Source organism: Erpetoichthys calabaricus, chromosome 3 (genome assembly GCF_900747795.2).
Source record: "Erpetoichthys calabaricus chromosome 3, fErpCal1.3, whole genome shotgun sequence".
NCBI classification, from domain to species: Eukaryota; Metazoa; Chordata; class Cladistia; order Polypteriformes; family Polypteridae; genus Erpetoichthys; species Erpetoichthys calabaricus.
Window position 1 is genome coordinate 246,277,511 of NC_041396.2, and position 18,365 is coordinate 246,295,875.

At 36.9% G+C, this 18,365-nt stretch overlaps 1 protein-coding gene across 15 annotated transcripts in view; it reads right to left on the reverse strand.

Annotated features, from left to right (window-relative positions):
• epb41l2 (erythrocyte membrane protein band 4.1 like 2) overlaps window positions 1-18,365 on the reverse strand; it is a 309,675-nt gene that overhangs the window by 16,865 nt on the left and 274,445 nt on the right. For 8 of the 15 annotated variants that reach the window (XM_051924131.1, XM_051924130.1, XM_051924134.1 and 5 more), the window contains 6 exons: window positions 14,525-14,689; window positions 13,135-13,188; window positions 12,375-12,896; window positions 10,872-11,000; window positions 10,646-10,744; window positions 3,565-3,645 (listed from right to left, as the gene is read on the reverse strand). In XM_051924131.1, coding sequence (XP_051780091.1) covers window positions 3,565-3,645; window positions 10,646-10,744; window positions 10,872-11,000; window positions 12,375-12,896; window positions 13,135-13,188; window positions 14,525-14,689 — 1,050 coding nt within the window. The remainder of the gene's footprint in view (window positions 1-3,564; window positions 3,646-10,645; window positions 10,745-10,871; window positions 11,001-12,374; window positions 12,897-13,134; window positions 13,189-14,524; window positions 14,690-18,365) is intronic. The other 7 variants (XM_051924132.1, XM_051924141.1, XM_051924133.1 and 4 more) reach the window with 5 other exon arrangements.

Sequence of the window (18,365 nt, forward strand, 5' to 3'; positions counted from 1 at the left end):
TTTTTTTTTTTTGGGGTTAAACACCTATCGACACCTGGGGCAGTGTCACATTCAATATACAATCTTCTCTCAGATCTTCAAACTCCCCCAGCACCAATGCAGTCAGTCCAAATGTTTTTTTTTTTTTATTTTGATAGCCATCTTGACCCATGAGTCCAATGCCCTTCAAGAAATCGTTGGCATTCTGGATCTTGTAGCGCCCCAGAGACCCTTCCACCCCCTATACGCACAATGAACCAATCTGCAGCACCTTAACTTTATGAAAATAATCCTAAGCATGAGCCTCTTTTTCACAACACCCCAAGAATGCACAATTATAAAGCACTCTTTAAATATGTTACGTATTTCTCCATTTTCAGTACCCTTAGCTTTAACTCCTCCATTAATTTCTATAATTGCTTTCACAGCATTCTTCCTATGTATCTGCTTACTCCAAACCTCATCAGCCTTTTCTCCATGTTCACAATGACAGTTATGCAACTCAAGAAAAAGCTGTCCCGCCTCTAAGTGATCAACAAACTGATCTGTTTGAAATGAAAAACCTCTTCTGTTGAGATAAGCATTGTATGAAACGACACACAGCAATGTGCAGTCAACTTAGACGTCTTTCCAGTCTGGAAGACATTTTGATTCATTCCCTCAAGCATACACCAAGTGTCCCCCAACAGTAGTACCACAAAAAAAAAAAAAAAAAACCCCTGAAGATATGCCAACCTCAATGAAAATATCACCTGTACAAAAATGCATTTAATAAAATCAGTTAAGTACGAACAGGCCAAGCCACCAAACAGAAGCCAATGTAGCTATGCTTAATATTTTGATTTCTACAACAAGAGGAGCATGACCAAAAAAGGACAATAGCACCACAACCACAAGAACTGAGGGAGGGAAGCAAGAGTATATCAACAAAACTCATGATGAACCATTACACATTGGGGAGAAAAAGAATTGAAATCTAGAATATGAGTGGAAAAAACCTATACAGGCCCGACAGATCGGGAATTCTGAAAAATATGACATCAATGAGGAAATTTCAGATACTGTAGCTACAATCAGAGACTGCCTATCCAAAGGAGGGGTTAGTGCAGAATTAAATCTCCTACCATTATAACTTCAAGTTAGTCTATAGTGGAAATTAAACATACAGTACTGACTATAAAATCTTTATCGATACACAACCAGGTGAATATACGACAGCCAACCATTACCTTGGTTTTGTTCAGTTTAGACACCACCAAAATTTACAGCTACACAAAGGGACTACCCTGTTAATCAGGATTCCCCTCTAACCCTGATACCACAGACAGAGTGAAAAACCCATTCAACACAATTTCTCTTCAACTTAGATTGATCCCTAATATTTAAAAGGGTATTTTTGGCACAAATATATATTTCATTCAACTCCAAAGAGCTGAAACATGACAGCACCCTCCACTCCCCAAACTCAGGACCCATATATTCAACATTCCAGTGCAGAGAATCCAATGACTGATCATTATATGACTTTGTAATTTAGGGTTAATTTATCCAGAAAAAAAACAATTTCTCCAAATCTTTTAACAGAATTTTATATTTTGTCTTGCTTCCCTGGATAATTAGAAACACTTCTACATGCGAGTCCTATAACCAGTACTGCATCAGGGTGACATTGTGGGCACAGGAAGAGATAAACATGATCTTCTCCTCTCTGTGTTTGTCTTTATTTCTCCATTCTCTTCCCAGACCTCACCAAAGCTAAGATCAAACCTGTCCTTTGACACATTATGAAGCAAAGCACGCCGAAATACTACATTTCTCACTGACATCAGTAAACCAATAAGCAGCTGAACTAACAACATTATAGTAAGGAGCTCTAATAAAACCAGACTACTGGGATATGTCAGCTTGTCAGCATTGCTGAGTACTACTACTAGTTTCTAATTATGATATGCTTTCAGTAAATCAGATATCTAGAATAATATAACATTGTTCTTTTAAAAAAGAAGAAATGGAAAGAAAACGTAAAAAGCACAATTGTAAGAACTACTTTTAAATATTACTACTAATTATAATGATGTTGGGTGGCACGGTGGCGCAGTGGGTAGCGCTGCTGCCTCGCAGTTGGGAGACCTGGGGACCCGGGTTCGCTTCCCGGGTCCTCCCTGTGTGGAGTCTGCATGTTCTCCCCGTGTCTGCGTGGGTTTCCTCCGGGCACTCCGGTTTCCTCCCACAGTCCAAAGACATGCCGGTTAGGTGGACTGGCGATTCTAAATTGGCCCTAGTGTGTGCTTGGTGTGTGGGTGTGTTTGTGTGTGTCCTGCGGTGGGTTGGCACCCTGCCCAGGATTGTTTCCTGCCTTGTGCCCTGTGTTGGCTGGGGTTGGCTCCAGCAGACCCCCCGTGACCCTGTGTTCGGATTCAGCGGGTTGGAAAATGGATGGATGGATGGATAATGATGTTAGGTAAAAGAATAATAGTGCAGAAAAGTAGTATAATAGTGCAGAACAGAAAAAAAGTAATACAAGTGATAGCAATAATATTAATGTGGTAATAGTAACAATAATATTAAAGTATTAACAAAAGATAAGGAAGATAAATCCAAGGTTGAAACGCTAAACATGATTAAAGCAAACAAAAACAGGAATAACAACAATATCCATCCATTTTCCAACCCGCTGAATCCGAACACAGGGTCACGGGGGTCTGCTGGAGCCAATCCAAGCCAACACAGGGCACAAGGCAGGAACCAATCCTGGGCAGGGTGCCAACCCACCGCAGGACACACACAAACACACCCACACACCAAGCACACACTAGGGCCAATTTAGAATCGCCAATCCACCTAACCTGCATGTCTTTGGACTATGGGAGGAAACCGGAGCGCCCGGAGGAAACCCACCCAGATACGGGGAGAACATGCAAACTCCATGCAGGGAGGACCCGGGAAGCGAACATGGGTCTCCTAACTGCGAGGCAGCAGCGCTACCACTGCGCCACCGTGCCGCCCTAATAACAACAATAGAAGGACATAATTCAAATAAATGAAATAAAGGACACTTATTCTATATACCGTACGCAATGAACATTACATAAGGTTTATCATTAACAGTCTGGGTTACTTTTAGCATGTCTATTTCTTGGATTTTCTTTATGAGTCAGAAATGTAAATTTCTTACTTCTATTTCTCCGTTCATATTATCTTTATTACCCTTACTTAGACCATTCTAGCTTAAACAATAATGTAAAAATAATCAAATGTAAACCAAGGGTGTTTCCTTGCCTGTTGACTGTTTCTAGCATACTGCAGGCACATATAGATATGCAGATGAACAAATAAAACCTGTAACACAAACCATCTATTTCACTAAGAGTAAGCGTGTCTCTATACTGTGTCACAAGCCTGCCAGTCTTGTAAATCTGCCAAATTTGTGGCATAAAAACCCTGTATTCATAAAAATACAATAATTAATGCAGTTTATAGTCATACTTATTTCATAAAAAAAAACAAAAAAAACAAAATTATAGGACACTTGATAATTAGCAGAGGGTGACTAAATCTGTGCAAATGAACGAAATGGACACTGACCTGATCGTGATCAATATCTGCATCTCCTGTTATCACAATGCGTTTCTCAATCCTTGTTTCAGAAACTCCACCTTTCACTGTCTGTAGAAAGTCAAAAATAAATTAAAACAAATAATAAAACAAATAAAGAGGTGCCTCAAGATAGGGTGGTTTCTGCTTTCTCCCCAATACTGCTGGCATTTCTCTGGCTCTATGCAACCCTAAACTGGATTACATAGGGTCATTATTGTCAGGTATACTGATAACAATGAAATTCTTACTTGCCTGAGCTAAGAAATATGCAACACATTGCCACTCTCCGGCACCATAATAGAGCTGCCTAACTTAGATGCTTCCTTACTTGAAAAATCTCAAAACATGTACACACACATACAGGTCATAAAATAGATAGATGACTAACAAATGAATAAATAAATACTTTCCATACAATACTCTTTCCTCTTTCACATATTTTACAATTCTGTGACAGTTAGTGTGATTTTCTAAATTATGGTGTTGTGAAGGTGAGGGTCAGCTCCACGCTAGGGTTGAATATGTAAGCAAGAATACCTGAAAATAAATCATCTCTCTATTATAAAAAAAAATCTTGGGAGGGAGACTAGGGAGATGAGACGTGATCTTCTCGGAAGACAATTTGACGTCCCTGCAAGAGACACTTTATCGTCATGCGAGGCAAGGCAGCGAGACAACATTTAAAACAAGTTCACAGACATCTAACCTAGCAGTTGTTGGAATGATTTTGGAAGACACACTTCATATGCTTCCAGCTCTTAAAATAATGACAAGTGACAAGCAAAACACACAGCTCGCCAGCAAATGATCCGACCGCTTCTCCTTAGCGTGTGTTCAACCCACCCCCCTCCCACAATGTGAGTGGCAGAGATGCGAAGTGGCAAACGGACAGCTGCTGTACAGGCATTTAAATGATCGACGCACAGAGCAACAAGCAGTATATGAAGCGTGCCAGCAGATGATCCAATCACTTTTCCTTAGCATGCGTTCAGCCACTCCCCCCTTCACAACGTGAGATTTAACCACGCCCAGGGCCGGAAATAAAACACAAATATTGTTTTTACAAAAGTTTTAAAGTAATAATGCATATGTAAGAATTCCCATGAAAATAACAATCTCTTTGAATTGTATATTCGGTAAACCAAACCTGGGGGCGGGCGAGCGAAACGAGCAGGGGATGGAGACCCCTAGTTTAGAATAATAATAATAATGCTTGAGGGTGTAAATTGCTTCTTTTATAGGACAATTAACATATGTATATTCCCTTTAAAACACTGCTAATAAATATGTTGTAATAAATTTTTTTTTATTCTATAAAGATAACAGTTTATTTTGCAGATCCACAATAAAGATGGAGAATATATTTAACCTATTCATATACCACATCTGTGAAGCTGTAGCATAGCTACTAAACCAGCAGCTCCCTTAAGTTTCACCAAGCTACCTTTACATGTAGTTTAAATAAACAAAGGGTTCTGGGGAAGTATGGGGCTTTGATGTAATAAAACAACGTATTTTATTCTGGTAAACCTGTTTTTTAATGAAGCCTCGATTTACATGACAGTGGGGCTAATGACCTTGATTAACAATACTCATCATTTCATTCAAGCTCTGAGCCTGCTTCTTCTAGTATAGGGCAACTGAGATCTGTATGGATTGTCACTCACGTGAGTATTGGGAGTATCTCACGAGTATTGGGATAAGGAAAAATAGGGGGTCGAATAAGAATGTGACACAGCCACTACTAACCCAGTTTCCATTTCCTTTAGAAAGCAGAACACCATAGAGGACAAGTGAGCTCAATTCCAGTTCTTGTCTCACTAGCCCTGCCTCCTGTGCTTCTGCTTTTACTGTAGATAATACAGTATAGCACATTATGGTAATTGTACTGTACCCCCACACAAAGAACAATAGCTTATATACAGTTAGGTCCATAAATATTTGGACAGAGACAACTTTTTTTCTAATTTTGGTTCTGTACATTACCACAATGAATTTTAAATGAAACAACTCAGATGCAGTTGAAGTACAGACTTTCAGCTTTAATTCAGTGGGGTGAACAAAACGATTGCATAAAAATGTGAGACAACTAAAGCATTTTTTAACACAATCCCTTAATTTCAGAAGCTCAAAAGTAATTGGACAAATTAAATAACTGGAAATAAAATGTTCATTTCTAATACTTGGTTGAAAACTCTTTGCTCGCAATGACAGCCTGAAGTCTTGAAATCATGGACATCACCAGATGCTGGGTTTCCTCCTTTTTAATGCTCTGCCAGGCCTTTACTGCAGCGGCTTTCAGTTGCTGTTTGTTTGTGGGCCTTTCTGTCTGAAGTTTAGTCTTCAACAAGTGAAATGCATGCTCAATTGGGTTAAGATCAGGTGACTGACTTGGCCATTCAAGAATTTTCCACTTCTTTGCTTTAATAAACTCTTGGGTTGCTTTGGCTGTATGTTTTGGGTCATTGTCCATCTGTATCATGAAACACCGCCCAATCAATTTGACTGTATTTAGCTGGATTTGAGCAGACAGTATGTCTCTGAACACCTCAGAATTCATTCGGCTGCTTCTGTCATGTGTCACATCATCAATAAACACTAGTGTCCCAGTGCCACTGGCAGCCATGCACGCCCAAGCCGTCACACTGCCTCCACCGTGTTTTACAGATGATATGGTATGCTTTGGATAATGAGCTGTTCCACGCCTTCTCCATAATTGTTGATCTTGGTTTCATCTGTCCAAAGAATGTTTTTCCAGAACTGTGCTGGCTTTTTTAGATGTTCTTTAGCAAAGTCCAATCTAGCCTTTCTATTCTTGAGGCTTATGAGTGGCTTGCACCTTGCAGTGCACCCTCTGTATTTACTTTCATGCAGTCTTCTCTTTATGGTAGACTTGGATATCGATACGCCTACCCCCTGGAGAGTGTTGTTCACTTGGTTGGTTGTTGTGAAGGGGTTTCTCTTCACCATGGAAATGATTCTGCGATCATCCACCACTGTTGTCTTCTGTGGACATCCAGGTCTTTTTGCGTTGCTGAGTTCACCAGTGCTTGCTTTCTTTCTCAGGATGTACCAAACTGTAGATTTTGCCACTCGTAATATTGTAGCAATTTCTCGGATGGGTTTTTTCTGTTTTCGCAGCTTAAGGATGGCTTCTTTCACCTGCATGTTGTCTGTTCACAGCAAAATCTTCCACATGCAAGCACCACACCTCAAATCAACTCCAGGCCTTTTATCTGCTTAACTGATAATGACATAACGACGGACTTTCCCACCCCTGCCCATGAAATAGCCTTTGAGTCAATTGTCCAATTACTTTTGAGCCCCTGAAATGAAGGGATTGTGTTAAAAAAATGCTTTAGTTGCCTCACATTTTTATGCAATCGTTTTGTTCACCCCACTGAATTAAAGCTGAAAGTCTGCACTTCAACTGCATCTGAGTTGTTCCATTTAAAATTCATTGTGGTAATGTACAGAACCAAAATTAGAAAAAAGTTGTCTCTGTCCAAATATTTATGGACCTAACTGTATTTAAGAGCAATAATGTAATACTTGTCATATTGATTATTTTATGTATGAATGTCTATACTTTTCAGTGATATAGTTTTTGTAATTCAACACAAAACTGAAAGCATCTGCCCTTTTCTCTTTGAAACAGCTTTCTTTTATTAAAATATAACTAGACCTGATATCAGAAAAGGAGAGAGCATAGTTAAAAGGAATTCTCCATCCAAAAAATTATATTTATTTCATATGTTACTTACCCCATGTTGTAGTGGTAGCCAAGAAAAAAAATTAAGTTCGTGTTCGTGGAGAAAGTATAACAAAGATTCAATTAGAATGGGATCCAATATCTGCTTCACCCCCTCATTCATTGGTCAACCTTGTCTCCAATTCAAAATCATAGATTTATGGGAAAGCACCTTTTCTGTTTATCTTGTATACTGAGTTTTTGGGAAGCTTTAATAATATTTTAGCAAATAATGTATCCATTTTGCACGCTTTGAGCATATGATAAGATAACAAACATGTGGATTATGTGACACGAGTTATGTGAGATTTTTGTCTCTTTTTTCCATGGACGTTTTTTCACATTGTTTGCCATTTTCCAGCATTGGTCACTATTAGATCCTGTTCTATTAGAACATTTGTTATGTACTTTCTCCATGACAACAGGAGATTTACATTTTTTTACTGGATACCAAAACAAACTACTGTACATGGAATAAGTAATATATAAAAAATATTTGTGGGTGGGGTATTCCTTTAAAAGAAAAATCCCACTGAAACAGTACTGACAAAAAATAATGTGAAATTTTATATTGACCTATTAAGACTTAAAAGGGCAAAAAAAAATATTTTTAAAAACAAACTGGTTAGTAGAACATGACAGGAAATGACCTTACTCCCCATGCCATTTGGTGCTAGTGATACTATCAATTTGAAGCACAGGGAATGGTGAACTAAAGACTGTTAAACCCAGGGTTGCAGGGATCTGAAACTACTAACTGCTAGTCGGCTGACTTGATCTGGGATTAACAGCTCATTTATGGGCAGGAAAGCCTTCAGAATATACCATATGCTTGACTAATAATTAATCAAGAAAACTGTATTTTTTTGAAAAGCAGACATTTTGGGAATGGGGATTTGTGCTCTCAGCAGGAAATATTTCAAGTGAAAAGTTGAAATGTGTATTTTACGTCAAATTGTGTAATTGGATGGTACTGTCATTTTCTCCATCTTTTCAGTAATTCTGACTGTTTAAAATGACTTAGATAAAAGGGTCTCCTTTAACAAATTCTGATCTAAAACTAGATTTTTGCCAAGAACCATGTTTCCAGAGTCCATAACACAATTGTGTTATGCCTGATCTAAAAACAAAGCTCAAATTGATTGCACTGAGAGAAACTCCTAAGATAAATCATTGCTGAAATTGATGTCTGAACAGTTCATACTGTATAATTAAACTCATCCTGTGATGATGCTCCAGTTCATGTCACATTAATCAAAGTATATTGTAACAACAAGCTGTCGATATGTCACGATTTTAAGGACCTTTCGAACAGAAACAATTAGGCAAAAAAAAGGATGTAAAGATGAGTTCATATAGAGGATTAAGACTGAAGAATGTTTTGACCACTTAGCCTTGTTATGGGAGAAAAAGAAAATGACAGCTGACATTCCTAGCAATATTGGGGGTATTTTCTTCAAAAATGAAAATTATAAAATGAAAATGCAATCTCTCTTTTTCAATTTCATTTTCAAAGTCTGGATGCAAAAATGCTTCAAAAATAAAAATGAAAATGCAATCTCTCTTTTGCAATTTCATTTTCAAAGTTTGCAAATGGGGTTACTGCATTTTCATTTTTTTCATTTTAACTTTTGCAGCATAATGCACGCAGACTTTGAAAATGAAATCGCAAAAATATAATTTTCATTTTCGTTTTTGCAGAAAAAAAACTCTCATACTAGCAAAAGCAGTAATTAGAATTAAAATGGTCAAGGTTAAAACTGTCAGCTGGCTCAAAAATTCAGGTAGTTATATTTAATGCATGTAAGAAAAGATTTTAATTTAGAGACCATGGAAAAGAGCCAGTACTGAAAGTAGAAACCAGAGTAACTTAGAATAAGAAAATTTCAAGAAGGTTTCCAAAACAATGAAGTAAGGCCAATCACCTTAATTTTTGCTATGAAATTATATACTGTAAGAACTTACATTAAGTAAGAGCTTTCACATCAAACTCTGATTCATCTGGACACCTCCAAATTTGTGTGTGTCATGGTAACTGTAGCTCTACAAGTTAGATTCTAGCATTTTAATAAAAGCTATTCCTTTATTATTTTATATCTAACTAATTACCTTATATTGGCTCCAGCTGACCCTCCGTGACCCTGTAGTTAGGATATAGCGGTTTGGATAATGGATGGATGGATGGATAATTACGTTATAAATGCGATTTATTTCTTTATTCCTTGCTTTTTGATTAATTTCTTTATTTATACATTTTTGAGTCTGAACTTTGATCACATAGGAGGGAATTCTCAACAGTGTGCAAAGTAATGTTGGCAGTAGGGTTCAGGGGAATTAATGGAGGGGAATGCCAAAGATATACTTCTGAACCCTGATGTAAGGGCAAATCCAACACCAGATAGGTATTCATTAATTTTCTTATGTCTGGTTTTAACACCATAGAGCCTGGTATGTAATTTGAGAAGCTGATTAATATTTTCTGTGGATGAGTTAGATTCTTAGCGTGGAGTTAAATGTGCTGACAGCACTGAGTTGCTGCCTGTCTGCTCTAAGCACTCCCAGCTCCTATAAGTATTTTGAACTATGAAGTGGGTCTTTCAGGTTGGGGCTGGACACCAAAATGAAAGTGTGAATTCAATATTCTTATTGGAGGACATCACATGTGAACAGAGAATAGCAATGTATCTTATAGTATATACTTCATTCTTTCTTGATGTCTTACTGTTTCTGTGTAGTGTGTATGTCTGTATTTCTTTCCCTGCAAACAAATTCCTTTCACAAATAATATATTCCAGTCTTTTCATTAAAAAGTGCAAATGCTTTACATTGACATCAGCAAGTCTCTGTTTCTGTATACTATAAATGGACTATGTATTGATGTTACTCTGCCAATCTAATATACGATACTTGACTTGTGAAGTTTACTTTTCTAGAAACATAGACTATAATATGGCCTGTAATGTACAGATATGTACACAGCTTACCCTGATTTTTTCACCTTTAGTAGTGACGTGTGATTTAAACTATTCACTAGCTGCTGTACAGCAGCATGCAAGAATAGAAACTGTTGAAAAAGGGTGTTGTGACTAGAGAAATAACACTTGACCTTACACTTCTCTCATCTATACTTAACGCTAGCTAAGTCCATAAGAAAGCAAAACAGAATGTGACCAAAGTGTAAAGACTGAAAAGGTGACAATATCACCACAAATTTGGCTTATTGAGTAACCTGATATAGCTGCTGTTATAAAATATTTTTGGCTGGTGCAAACAATTCATGTTTTGATAAAGTTTTCAATAACAGCCTCACTGAAGTACCTTTGTAATCTGAGTAGTAGTTGTAGTGCAGACTGATTCTGAAGTGATGGTCTGTGCCGTCATCAGGACGCCTGGCTCAGAATCTCCAGTTCCATCAACCTTTAGAGTTACAAATAACATTAAAGTTGTTACATTAGTATCTGCACCTTTAGTATTAGTTTTAATAATTACTTGATTTAGTCCTTGCATACAGTGAATGTTTGCTCAGAGTAGATAACACAATTACCTCGGCAGCTTCATATGTAATAGTTTTTGTCTCTGTGTGCACAATGGGAACTTCTTTAGTTGAAATTTCAGACTTCTGGGAAGCAAAGGCATCAGAGATGGTCACCATCTCAGTCTTGACCACTGGAGGCTGTATAGTAGAGATTATGAAGATAAGTTCCACACATATTAGACATGTAAAAAAATTTTTTAAAAAATACACCCAACACATCCCCAACTGTGAGGTATATCTTGATGTAGAAATTAAAGTGGAAAAGGCTATTAAAAACACTACCAGTAAAATGTAGTAACAAAAATGTATATGTAGGGAGAAGAATACTTAAAATAAAGCCATGCCAAAAAAAGTAAAATAAGGGTAAGAAAAATAACTACATAATTTAAAAAAATAATAGCATTTCCTTTGAAACCTAACATGTGTCTTAGTTTTATTCCTTTATTCAATAGAAAATGAGTAAACTCAACCAAACCTAGCGAAAAAAGTTTTTATTTAAACTAACCCTAATATACCATTATTTATTTTTCATTCAAAATCCAAGAATTTAGTGCATTGTTCTGTATGTTATTAATGCTTCTATCCTATAAAGCTGTGCAGGGGAGAGTGATTCTGAAGATTTATTCAATATCTGGTAAAATTCAGAGTGGTGGCTAAATGTATAAAACTCCTAAGTTATGCATTTATAAATGTAAAACTTGCCTTCACTTCAGAGATACCATACCGGGCCCATGCCGAAGAGTTCTTTACATGCTGCCAACCACACTATGCAATATGGAAACTGATGGATTTATAAAGCCTGTGCCAGTGTACATTATAGATTACAGATAAATAAACTTACTCACACAAGCTTATAGGGAAACACTTCAAAGAAAACTGAAGTCTGTATTTACAGTGGAAGACTGACAGAAGCAGTATTTTCAAATGTTCGATCAGTTAATCAAATTTCAGCATTTACTGACAAAAATTAAACTGTGAAGCAACACTGGGAAGAGTTCTTTTTAAAGGGTAAAATTATTGCCACACTAAAAATGTTAGTCAATTATAGGGAACTGCAGAAATACTGTAAAATGAAACAGGGGTGAATGGGGCGAGTATACACTACAAACACAGAATAAAACAAACATGTTAAAATGACAAAATTGTTTATCTGCTAGACGTGAAAAACACGACCACCAGCACAGTGACAAAACATTATTTCCTCTCTAAAGTATGTTGCTACTTTGTCTGGAAAGGTCAATAAAATTGACCTAATAGTCAAGGATAAAGAAAAAAAAATATATAAGTGTTTGAAACATGGTCAGACACTAAGAGCTGAAGGAGCAGTGCTGAATTTGCAGGATCTGTATGCAGAGGTCAAGGAAAAAACACTGGGCGCAAAAATGTCATTCATTTGTTCTCCTGCTCTGAAAAAAGCACAAAACGAGATTTTTAAGTAGATGGCAAAAATGATCAGCTAAGCTTTCTTTTATCTTTACTTTAATCAAGCTATGTGTGTGAATACCAAATTACCTCAGAGCAACAAATAACCTGGGTGACAATGTCAGTATCTATGTGAGACACATCTCCATTTACTTTGGGCTCTTCTTTCTCTTCTGCCGTGGTACAGTATACTTCCTCGCCTAGCATTCCACCTTTCTCAATTTTTTCCTCTAGTTCTTCCTTCTCTTCCACAGGTATTTTAACATCTACATGTGCAGTTGAAGTCAGGCTCCTCACAGGAAGATATTCATTCTCTTCCGGTTCCTCTTTTATTTGATCCACATCTTTTCTTGCCACCTGAGGCCTATATTCAGCCTCTTCCTCACTTTCGCTATCTGAAGATGTGCTAACGTCTCTTACAACTATGGTTTCCTCTTTCTTCTCTCTGAGCTGTGTTTTCATTTCTCCCCCCTCTGCAGACTTGGCAGCCACTGAAGGGCTTTCACTGCGTTGTGAAACTGCCGACATTTTTGTTGTTTCTTCATTGACCATTGTCTCTTGCGTGTCAATCTCTTGCTCCCTGCCCATCTCTGATTTCAGCTTTTCTGTGCTCTATACAAAAACAAAATAAAAGATGGATGGAAAAACATAAAAAAGGAAACTAAAAATGAAGACCTTCTCCACAAAATAAAATCAAACACTATCATGAAACAAATGGATCACAAGAATATATTGACAAAGGTGCAAATGAAAGGAGTGACAGTGACCACTAGAGAAGGAAAACAAAATGTGTGGTTAGCACAGCAGAAAATGATCTGTGAGTGGATAGAGTTGAACAACTAAAAACCACCTCTGCAAGGTCTCTATCATCTGGGTGCACTTCTTCTGTTCTGCTTGGTGCTTTCTGTGAAACCAAAAGCAACCACAGGAAGCAGTCATTACACCAGTTGCATTTCTACAAAGGTAGTGTCTAGCACTAAAATATTTCCCCAGAATTAAAACTTATAAAGTGGAAAAGACATGAGTGAAATGAAGACGCTAGAACTGGATTAGCTTTCATCACTGTTTACTCTTTTTGTTAAGCATATGTCTCTGATCTTGATATTATCAATGATTTTATTGCCCGCATATGACAAACTCACAGAAAACCACATACAGTCCTATGGCAGTCTGTGTTAATGGCAAGAGCACAAAATTCAGCATTAATGTCAGCAAGGAGAAGCTTAGAAGCAAGAAACAGTTACAAGTTAAAGCAGTTGAAATTTGAATAACAGCTTAAGATCACAACGGGTGGTGAACTGTAATCGATGAATGGCCTGACATGCCTCTGTGTCAGTTTGAGTATGATGTGAATCACAAAAAATGCACTTTTAAAAACAGGAATAAAAGCGCTTCAGAAATTGTTTCACATCTATGGAGCACTAACTCTAGAAACCATGAAATTGTACAGACACTTGAAAGTTTCTTGGAGGTACAGATAAAACAAGACTGAATATTTGAGCTGTATTAGGTGATAAGTCTGAAATGCAATACCTCTGATGTTTTATTATGCAAATTAGGCTTGGAGAAACACTGTTTGTCTATTCTTGACAATGGCAGTAATACCTTACTTTATACAGTGATCTGTACACTGTATTCCTTACTCAAAGTTTCTTAATTTAGTCTGTTAATTCCCCATCTTTAACAATTAACATCCATTTATTCTAATTAGTATTACCTGTGGCCTCACAATCCCTGTCACTTTCTTTGTAGAGCTTACATGTTATCCTAGTGCCAAGTAGATTATTTTCTAGGGATACCACTTTTCTTTTCGCATCTTGAAGACACACTTGTTAGGTTAATTGGCATGAAACTGGTATGAATAAGTGTAGATGCATATGCATTAGTGGGCTCAGCAGTTGGTTAATATCCCACTCATGATTAGTTTCTAGGACAAGTTTCATCTTTCCACATGCATGAACTGGACTGAAGTATTACCTGTGCATACAAGAAACTTTTTTTTTTTTTTCTTTTCCTGCATTTCAGGACATGGGTATTTCAAATGTTTTAATATAAAACAATTAAAAACTGTATTTAAAAAATAAAAATACAAAGATTTCTGCCTGATTCTAGCAAAACTGTGGAGTGACGATTACTCTTAAATTTGTGTTTGATATGGTTGTGATAAGACACATCAGCATGTAAGGTCACATTTTTATTATTGTGTAAAGTACAACCAATTAGAGTATACTTAAAAGCACCTTTGAGGACTCTATGTAGTGAGCAAGACTAACAGCCTTGGTAGCAGTTTTTGCATTATCGCCCCTTGCTGCTCGCTTGGTGGGAAAGGTGAAGGCACCAGCAAAGCTGGCAGTAGAAAAACCTTCTTTACTTAATAAAATGGTTGTTATCTCCTCTTCTAAGCTCTTCACCAGTTAGAAAGTAAAAAAGAAAAGGAGAAAAAAGCATACAGTAGCTGTAAATTAGGGAAGCATGTAAGAGACAGAACAAACCTATAAAGAGAAGATATAAAGAGTATGTGCAAGATATAACACAATACAAAACACGTCATACATTGGAAATGAAAGATAAAGGAAGGCCTTGGTATTTTAAGGAAATGAAAACTCAACTGGTCTATTTCGCTAATATGGATTTGCATCTATGTACCACTTAGCTATTTCAGTGTTGGTCAGAACATATATGCAAGTTAAGAATTTCAATATACTCTGTAAATGTAACAATACACTTTGAACTTGTTCTGTTCTTTTCATTGTCTTGATATTGTTACTACAATCCATTTCAAATGTTTTGCTCTGGAGTACAGGCCTCTGTGTAGCTTTGCTCCTAACTATTTTCACTATGTTGTCACTCTAAGTCCTTCAAGAAACTTTTGTCTCGTTCTGATCTACCTTCTCTCTTCAGATCAGTCAAGATGCTCATCCCTGGATATCTACAGCTTGTTTTGCCCTTATCACTCATCAACTAACTGTTTTTTTTTTGTTAAGTTACCAGTTTATCCTCTAGTCCTTATACTAACTACAGTATTGATTCTTGTGCGCCATCTTAAATTTTGTTCTCTACTGCTTTTTGTCTTTGCATTTTCTTGCCAAGCACTCAAAAATAACTGTATGCACCTTGATTTTCAAGTTGCCTTGAATAGGAGCTGGCTAAATAATAATAGGATGCATAATTAATATTTCATAAAAAAGCAGAGAATACAACACAGGAACTGTCATTTGATTGCTTGAGGTACACTGACTCTGCTCTGCTACACTTTTACTAACACTGAGAGCACACTGGGATGTTATGAAATGCTCTCTGTGTCAAATAAATACATTATTTAATGAGTAACAGGGAAGGTAACTAGCTATCTAGTTACTACCTAGTGTATGAATGAACACAAATTTTGTTTACTAAAATGTTTGAAGGGAAGAAATACATCTTTTGGGGTATCAAACCTAACTGAAAACATCTGGCCACTTCTCAATGAATACAGGATTCTGTCAAATTCCTGATTTGGTAATGCCTGCACCACTTCTGTACCATTGCTACTCACCTCTCACATCGAATGTTGTAAAACGACAGTTGTTTTCAATTACTAAATGCTAACAAAATGATCCTGACTTGGAAAACACAGACAGCACATTTTAGGTCAGCTGCTTAAACTGTGTGGTCTTCCTGTCATATTTATAATCAACTGTAGTATTATGTTATTAATATATAACACCAGGTAGCACTGTGGCATCATGGGTTCAAGTCTCATGCTGGGACACTGTGTGCATTTCATATGAATTTCCCATGCCTACATAGAGTTTGCTCCAGGAATTCTGATTTTCCTTTCACTTTCCCAAAAACATGCTATCTTTGATAAATGACAATTAGTAATTGGTGTGTGTGGCCCTGCAACAGACTTGTGCCTCATCCAGGGCTATTTCCTGCTTTGTATGTAAATGGTGCTGGGATTTCCCTCCAGCTCTCTATGACCTTGAATTAGATTTAAGTGAGTTTGAGTATGTTACGCTATACAAAAACCCAGAAAACCTGTCTTCATCAATTACCTCTGATAAATTTGAGAGAATACAAAGTTATCCTTCCTACTCAAAACCTTTACAACAAAACTCTTTTAGGACATTTAAATGTGTGGCTACTACTCAAATCAGCTCTTATGAGGCTACACTAATTGTTAGATATCAATTAAAGTTAGGGAATCATATCTTCAATTTTGATGACTAGGTCCATTTTTGCCTGTTATAAGGTGCTACATCTTCTTTACAGACAATTTAGTTTCGTTTCCAGAATTACTTGAATGCCAGTCCAGTCATGGTCTGGGAAGAGTTTGTAGGTTTCTCTCTGAGTTGGCCTAATTTTTCATTTACATGCTAAAAACATGTACATAGGTACCCTATGATAGCCTGGTGTGGATATGTGAACAAGTATGTCCTGTGATGGGCTACTGTGCCTTCTAGGGATAGTGTTAACTTTATTCCAACCCCTGCCACCCTGATTTATGTTGTAGATGAGTTGAAATGAGTTTAAGAGTGTTATGTTATGCTCTTAAAAAGGGATGAATGTTTTATCCTGTTTGCTTCCCGGGTCCTCCCTGTGTTGAGTTTGCATGTTCTCCCCGTGTCTGCGTGGGTTTCCTCCGGGTACTCCATTTTCCTCCCACAGTCCAAAGACATGCAGTTTAGGTGTATTGGTGATCCTACATTGTCACTAGTGTGTGCTTGGTGTGTGTGTGTGTGTGTGTGTGCCCTGCGGTGAGCTGGCTCCCTGCTCAGGGTTTGTTTCCTGCCTTGCGCCCTGTGTTGGCTGGGATTGGCTCCAGCAGACCCCCGTGACCCTGTAGTTAGGATATAGCGGGTTGGATAATGGATGGATGGATGTTTTATCCTACTGGTTTTAATTTTTATTGTATTAAGAAGACTTTAGATTAATGCTGTATTGTAATTTTATTTGCTCTGAAAAGCACTTCCTTAATATTCCTTAACAACAATATCTTAATATTATACATCTGATGCAGTCGTAATTAATCTGCTCCAAGATTAACAAAAAACTGTGCTAGGATAAAGAAGGTTTTATTGTAGTTTTGTCTCAATTTTGGTCCACAGCTGTATCAAATAAAAGCTTGTACTCTGGCGAAAAAAATAAAATGCCTACAAAAAGGAAAATCTACTAATTTAAGGCATGGCACTGAAAAAAGGAAGATGAAATAAATAGAATACATGGAAATACACACATATTAAAATCAGAGTACAGTGCAAAAATGCAAGAGAAGAAGAGAAAACAAGTGCTTCAATAGCAGAATACACTAAAATATGCTGCAAAAATGCATTATCTAAAGCAGTTAGACATGCAACATTGAATAATCCTGATAAATTAATTCCCACATTCAGTCACAGGCCGTTATATAAAATGAACTCTCCAGTAAAGCATGTCACTGGTAATCTCTTAACAGCAACTCACACTATATAGAGAACAGCATATGCAGAAGTCAATGAAAGAGATGCAGAAGAATATACGCTTGTCAGTGTACTTAAATATAACCCTTTATCTGAGTTTGCAGTCCTGGAAGAAGTGATGAGAAAAATGCAGTGGCAATGACTTACTATTCATTTAGGACTAGTCAGTTTGGAGTGTATGAGATAATAAAGCATGGTTACAGAATCTTAAGATGTAAGAATGAAACATTAATCAGTAAATAAATAGATTTAATAGGAACAATACACATACAATATACTTTCTCCCATATCACTCCATGTAGTTATAAAATCTTGCTATGATAATTTACTTATTAAAACTTCCAATTGATTTACCTTTGGCTAAACAGCAGAGTACCAAAGAAACGTCTAGGAATGAAGTGTCATCATACATCATGTACGAAGTTAGTCACATTTTGTCCTTTAAAAACCTCTACCAAGGTCTGTATTCTGACACCATTGTATAGTTCTTGACTTATTTCAGTAATAACTAAGTAATTTGTTACAATTGTGATCACATATTTGTTTAACAAGGAAAAGAATGTGAAATAATATAAAGAACAGGTGTTAAAGAAACCAGTAGTATGAGTAGCAAAAATTGGAACACAACATTTATTCTTGT